Consider the following 7,215-nt stretch of genomic DNA (forward strand, 5'->3'; position numbering starts at 1 on the left):
GAAAGGAGCTGAGCCTGGAGGCTGGACCAGGGGGTAGGCTGTGAAGGTTTCTGGATGTCAGAGTCCTTCCTTTTTGGACCATGGATCCTTGTTTCCTGGCTCCTCCCCACTTCCTATTCTCACGGGGTGCAAACAGCTTGCCTTCCCTGGTGGCCCTGGGATTGGAGTTGAGCTCAAGCCCTCAGGGACTGGGGGATAAGGTGGGGAGCCCCTGAGTCCCCTCTGGTTGTGCGTCCCTTCACCTGGCTTACTGGGCTGTCAGACCAAGGGAACAAAATCCCTCAGCCCCTCCCTCTCCACCAGTCCCTTTCCTCCCTGTGTTACTTTCCTCAGGCTGTTGTAACAAAGCACCACAAACTAGGTGGTTTACCACAAAAGAAATGCATCCTCTCACAGTTCTGGAGGCCAGAAGTCAGAAATCCAGGTGTCAGGAGGGCCATCTGAGCCTCTGGGGGAATCCTTCCTTGCCTCTCCCTAGCTTCTGGTGGTGGCTGCCAGTCTTTGGTGTTCCCAGCCTTGCAGCTGTGTCATGCCAGTCTCTGCCTCTGTCATCACACAGCATTCACCCTGTGTAATCTATTTCTCAATTGCCCTCTTTTTGTAAGACACCAGTCATATTGGATCAGGTCCCACTTATGATGGGGGCACTATTATTCCCATTTTTCAGATGGGAACACTGAGGCTCAGAGAGGTAAGGTAGCCTAAAGTCATGCAGCTAACAGGTCATGGGGTTGGGTTTCTAATCCAGCTATTCTGACTCCAGGGTCTATGCTGAGAGGTGGCTGGGCAGGGCATCCTGCTTCGGGTGACCCTGGGATGACCATAGGTGCCACCTCAGGGAGTAGCACCAGTCTCCCCACTCCAGGCCAGCTGCATGGGTGCCCACTCAGTGAGGTCAGCATATCACAGGTTCTCACTGTTCCTGGCATCACACTGGCATGCAAAGGCCTCCGGTGTTGCCTTCCATAATGGTCACCTGATCCCCAAGCCAGTGGGCAAACAGCCTGAGATATTTATTCCCTGCTGACCAACTGGCCAGACAGACAGACAGCCCTGGTGATAAGGGAAGACGGAGGAGGCACCTGGAGGGAGGGGCTGGATAAAGGAATCCCCTGCCTCTGAGAAGTGCTGTTTTGCTTGGCTGGGGCCCCAGTCACACTACCAGCTTCTGAATGACAGTGACATTCCCCAGGGATTAAGCTTGCAGTGTAGAAGCTGGGTCTCCACAGGGGGTGCAGGGCCCCATGGAAGTTAAATCATGCAACTAGCCACCAGCTAACATTTCTGCCACATTCATTTCATACCTCCATCACTTCCCATCCCCCCTCCAAGAAAATTCAGCTGCAACTTGTTTTATAACACCCCTTATTGTACCCTGCTGCTTTGCTTTCTCTTGATAATAGCAAAAGAGATAAAGCCATTCTCTGGATCCTTCAAAGCACAGCTCGAAATTCTTCTTTTCCTGGAAGCCAGATGCAGGTAACCCTGCCCTGCCTAGGATTCTAACTCAATCCACTGTTGGTTCATGGCCAGGTACTGAGCAAGCTGTGGAAAGACAGAGGTCAAGCTACCTAGGCTTGGGGCAGTGATGCTTTTAGGGAAGGCAAAGATGTTGATGTCACTCCTGGTTTGGGATGACTGCTTTTCTGTTCAGGAACACTGGATGGATACACCTAGCGGTCCAGAACCCAGATTTTCTGACTCCCAGCCAACTGTTACTTTGATTATAGTACAACACCTGTGCGGCTCATCAGAGGGCAAGGGGCCTGGCTGATAAATCCACCACCAGAGAGATGGAGGCTAAGCCTGTCCCTACAGCCAATGAGGGATGCTCTCCATGAGTTGTTAGGCAGAAAAGAACCTCTTGGGTCATGTCCTCACTTTTGCTCAGCTAAAGTTCCCTGACTGTCTCCTTCAAATTCAAACGTGCATCCAGATCCATGAGTAACCATATTATTTTTAAACAGCATCCTTCAGCCACTGCCTCTCCTGCGTTTTCAGAGAGGCAATCCTTTGTGAAGCTAGCACAGGATTTTATTTTATGATTGTTTTGAGACATCTGCGGGGATTCCATGGAGTTTAAGTAAAAGATTAGGGTGTAGCTCTGAGAGAGAAGCCAGCAAACAGGTAAAGCTCACCTCAGGGGGATAGAAAAGAGAAGCCAGGTCTTGTGGAGAGATAGGAAAATAAAGGATGAGGTACTGGAGACAGCAGAGCGTGTCAAACCAGCCAGCATTTAGCAGAGGAAATGTCTGGTCTCAGAAGCCCCATTATACCAAGAAACATGCCACTATGCGGAGCAGTTAAAAGCTCTATCCTAGGGGGAACAGAGACTGAGGTTAGATTTGCACTTCCTCCACTTAGTAGCTGTTGAGTGGCTTAACTTCTTTGAGCCTTAGTTTTCCTATCCTTAAAATGGGCATAAACACAGCCACCTAATAAGGTAATTGTGAGGATTAAATGAGAAATATTATGTGATCAAGACAGTCTGGCGTAGAGTAATACTCAAGAAATGATAACTGTTGTTATTAATACCCAGATAACAGTTAATATGTTATGGCTAATGTTGATAGGTTGCTTAATATTTATCCACAATTATCAAACTAGTAGGTTGTAACTGTATCAAGATGACTGATGGCAACTTAATGAGTTAATTATTCAATTGTCTCTACTTGGGTTGTTAGAATAACAAAAGGCTACTCCGGAAAATACATTGTCCAGTGTGTTTCTCCTTCATTCTTCCAGACGAAGTTTTACCTTAAAAATAAAATCCTATTCATGTCCTAAGTGCTATTAAGAATTAGTAGTTGAAGAAAGAAAGGTTTTGTTGTTAATTAAAAAAACCACGTTTATAGTAAAAAAATTTCCAACAGTATATATATTGTACTTCGATTAAATTTTATTTCAAATAAAAATGATATAAAAGGTCATAAAAGAAAAAGGTTCCTGCCCCATCCCAATTTCCAGAGGTAATTACTGTTAATAATTAATTACTTGTATAATTTTCCTGGAATGTTTTATACTCTTTGGTTCTATACAAATTTAATCATACTGCAATACTGCTGAGGAACTTGTATTTTCTCCTTAGTAACAGGTCTTGGCAACTTCTTCTTAGCAGTGCATACAGACCTGCCCCCTTCTTTTTGAGGGCTACATTGTAATCCCTTCCATGTAGGGACCATCCTTTATGTAACCAGTCCCTTTGCTTAGCATTCTGGTTGTTTATGGTTTTTGCTATTATGAACAATGCCACAATAAACTTCCTTGAACATGGAACTTTGGTTGTTGCTACAAATAAACCTATAGGATAAATTCCTAAAAAGGTAACTACGGAATCAGTTTCCTTTGTTGTAACTGTAATAGACAATGCCAACTCACTTCCAGAGAGGTTGCAGCAACTGATAATTTCACCCACAGTATATGAGAATGTTTGTGTCCTGCATTTTCACCAGTTCTGAGTATTATCAAACTTTATAATCTACTAAGTAAATTGTCATTAAAAAATAGTAATATACATATATGGAATAGCAGTACATATTAAATGATTCCATCTGCAGAGATGAATGCTCACATCACCTTGAACAGAGGGCAGGGAGTTGCAGGGAGTCAGACCAGGGTCTGAACTTCAGCTCCACTATTTATTATCCCTGTGACCTCGGACAGGGTCATCAAGCTTCTATGTCTGCAAACTGGTGATATTAAATGAAATAAGGCATAAGAAAGCTCCTAGAACCACTGTCTGGAACCCAGTAAACAGGTATTAATATTACAAAACAAACCAGAGTCCCTGGCAAGTTTGAGAGTGACAGAGACCTGGTTTCGATTTCCTGCTCCTTTCTACTACCCACTGCTAGGCTGCTTAATTTCTTTAAATTTTCTTGTTTATAAGGCGTCAATTTGGATCCTGCCTATTAATTTACTGATTCGGATAAATATGAGTGGCAGAGTTGAATCACAATGCAGGGGGCATTTTACATTCACTGGAAGATGCAGGCAGCATCACAGCAAAAGAGGACAGGTGGCATCTTAGGTCTAGGTGTGCCACTGAGGCAGTGGGAGAGGTTTGGGGTCAGACTGACCTAACTGCAGTCCTGCTTCTGCCTCTTAAAAGCCAGGTGACCTGGGGCAAGTTCTTATAGCCCTCTAGCCTCAGTTTCCTCAATTCTAAAACAAGGTAACAGTAGCTACGTCATGGGATTATTGTGAGTATGAAGTAAATAATAATCTATGAAAGCACTTAGCAGCTGACTCCTGTGAAATGTTCAATATATTCATAGACAGCAAAAGCCTCACTTCCTGATCACAGTTTACTGGTATGTCAGCAGGGACAGAATGCTTCTGCAGAGTGGAACAGAGATGTTACCAGCCCTCCCCTCCCCATTTGTCAAGTCAGGTGACCACAAAACCCCTCCCCCCAGCCTTTCCCTCACTTCAGTAACTGTAAAGCACATCCTAGTGTGATGGGGGTGGTGATGACACAGGACAGACCCACAAAAGCAAGACTGCTAAAGATTCTTACATGGCTGCAACCCCAGCCAGGGGTCTTTCTCATTTTTCCTGGAAAGGAGTGAAATGACATTAAGTTAATAAATAGTTTTCATTGGAATTGCTTAACACACTTAATGTTTGACTTGCAAAATGGAAAGTCTTGTTCATTATTATCCTGGACAACATTTTGGGGGATCTGAGATAAGACAGGAACTAGCTTTAGGTTTTTGCTGCAGTGTTTCCCTCACCCTTCACATCTGCTTCAATTCAAATTTCAGTTCTTACATAATACATGAACTGCAAACATTAAGCTATACTCATGGAAATGGGGCTTCTTAAAAATACCTTGTGAATTATTATTTTTTTCCTTTTTTGTTTTGAAAATTTCAACTTACAGAAAGGATGAAAGAAAAGTCTAATGAATACCCAAGATTTACCCACTGTTATTATTTTGTCACAAAACTAATACATCATTTTTGAGATGTAGAGAGGTGCATTTGTATAATACGAATTTCCTTTCCTCTCTCCCTCCCTTCCATCTTTTTTTTTCTCCCTCCCTCCCTTCTTTCCTTCCTTTTTTCCTTTGTTTTTTTGTGCTAGTAAAAATGTTATGAGAATGGATTAAGTTATATTAATATTGTGACTTCCAGGCATTCAGCTTCCTGGAGTTTGAGGTCTGCTGTTCTATTTGGCTACAAGTTTGGAATATAAGGAATCATGTTTGTGATACCTGCCAGATTGAATATCTCTTGCACCAAATGTGCAAGATACATTATCTCTAATCCTAACAGTGACTGTGCAAGTCCGGGTCTTATCCCTGCCAGTTTACATATTTGGTAACTGACACTCAGAGACTGAGTCACTCAACCTCTCTGGTAAAAACTGCTGATCTGTCTTTTTTTGACTACAAAGCTTTTTTCACAAAGGTTTTGGGGGATTCTCAGAGTGATATTTTAATGTAAGCATATGGAAAGTTTTAGTTTCTGGGACAGTTGCAATGTTAATTTCAGATAATTTCCCTCAACCAAGGAGGTAGGGGAGCAGTGGAAGGTGGAGTTTTATGGAAACCATAGTCAGGACTTCAGTGATAGAAACTAAAGATGATGAACTAACCACTCCCAGAGCCTGAGAAGACTCTTTTTGGGATGGCCTCTTACTAGCCATATATAGTTGGAAAAATCACCCTGACTTGCCTCATTTGTGAAATGAATAAACAATCAGTACCTCTTTACCTGGGTTTTCTGGTGAGATTCAGTTTTGCGAATTGTGATTACTTTTATGAATACAAGGAACTGATGTACCATTTTATCTGTAGGTGAAGGAGGGAGAGAGAGAGACAGAAGAAGGGTGAGAGTGGACAGGGCATTTTATGTATAGGAGAGAGAGAGGGAGGGAGCGGGAAAGATCTAAGTAGGATGACAGCAATCAAGGGAGGCTTACCTTCCTGAAACTGGCAGGGAAGTTGACAGAAACTCACAGTCTAGGGAGAGAAGAAAGCATCTTTCAGGGAATTCAATTAGTTGCCGGTCCCAGAGAACCCATCTCCAGAATTTTCCTTCACGTGGCTGCGGGAGGAGGATGGGTTGGCTTGGGACCTTCAGCAAACTTCTTTCCAGGCCGTGGGGCACCCTGACGCGCGCTCTGGCTTCCAACGCACCCAAGGGACGCTTTTCGGTGCTGCCCGTGTCAGGATTTAAAAAGCCGTGTGCCCGACAGAGGGTAAGGATCTCCAGAGTAACCACTCTCCGAGGTCTTTGCCCAGCTTCTAGACGTTTCTGCGGCATCAGTTGCCTCCCCAGACCTCTACCCGTGCTCCAGGACATCACATTGCACTTTGCGGGGTGACTCCTCCGCGCAGGATGCCTGTGTCCACAACTGTGAACTGGTGTGTGCAGGTGAAGTGGCGCACATTGGCTCCCCAGCAACCAACAGAGCTTCAGAAGCGGTGATCTTGGGGGTGCGATGTCACCGAACTCCTTTTCATCCTTTACATTCCTACTGAGATCTGGGCAATAAATAACAAGAATAAAACATATATGTGGTTTTGTCTTTGTGCTCGCGGGATCGTGGCAGGTCCTTTAGAGAAGTGAGGAAATAAATGAAGAGAAATCACGGCGGCCTCGCCGGCTGCTTCTGGGGACCCCTGAAATCAGCAGCTGGAATGGCCAGTTTGGAGAGCCCTCGGGTCCGGTCATCTAAGACCTGGGGTTACCAGTCCCACCGACCTGCGGGAATTCCGGGCTTTTCCCCCGCGGGGTCGGGCCCTTCAGCCACCAGTGGCGCTGGCCCGGCTCCAGTCGCGGGAAGGTGCCAAGCCCCGCGCACTTTGCGCTGGCGAAGAGCGCAGACGCCCGGGGCGCGCTCGGTCCGCCCCGCTTGGCAGGAGCGCGCGAAGCCGCGCGCGCAGTCCCGGGGGATAGCCCAGAGGCCGCCCCGCTAGCGGGAAAGGCGAGAACTCGGCGTCCGGCGGCGGACTGGCGTGCGTCTCGCCGCCTCACGCGGTTGCACTGAGCTGCGGGGCGCCGGACCGGGGACCCAGAGGGCGCGCGGCGGCGGGCGGCGGGCGGCGGGCTGCGGGCAGAGCTCCCCCGACCACCCGGGCGCCCAGGGGCTCCTGCTGGCTGGGAGACGCCCCCTGGCCCCTACCTCTGTTTGGCCCGGCCGGGCGAGCGGGACCCGCGGGAGGAGGAGGAGGAGGAGGTGGGGCCGCCGGGACTGCCTCCTCCC

At 46.8% G+C, this 7,215-nt stretch overlaps 1 protein-coding gene across 1 annotated transcript in view; it reads left to right on the plus strand.

Annotated features, from left to right (window-relative positions):
* Nucleotides 1-6,066: 6,066 nt before the first annotated feature.
* Nucleotides 6,067-7,215, plus strand: part of RBM20 (RNA binding motif protein 20) — a 197,290-nt gene continuing 196,141 nt past the window's right edge. Inside the window, 3 exon segments of the mRNA XM_024755924.1 lie at nt 6,067-6,207; nt 6,759-6,795; nt 7,001-7,188. Of these exon segments, the coding sequence (XP_024611692.1) occupies nt 6,067-6,207; nt 6,759-6,795; nt 7,001-7,188 (366 nt within the window).

Source organism: Neophocaena asiaeorientalis, unplaced genomic scaffold (genome assembly GCF_003031525.2).
Source record: "Neophocaena asiaeorientalis asiaeorientalis breed wild unplaced genomic scaffold, Neophocaena_asiaeorientalis_V1.1 scaffold85, whole genome shotgun sequence".
In the NCBI taxonomy this organism is placed as follows: Eukaryota; Metazoa; Chordata; class Mammalia; order Artiodactyla; family Phocoenidae; genus Neophocaena; species Neophocaena asiaeorientalis.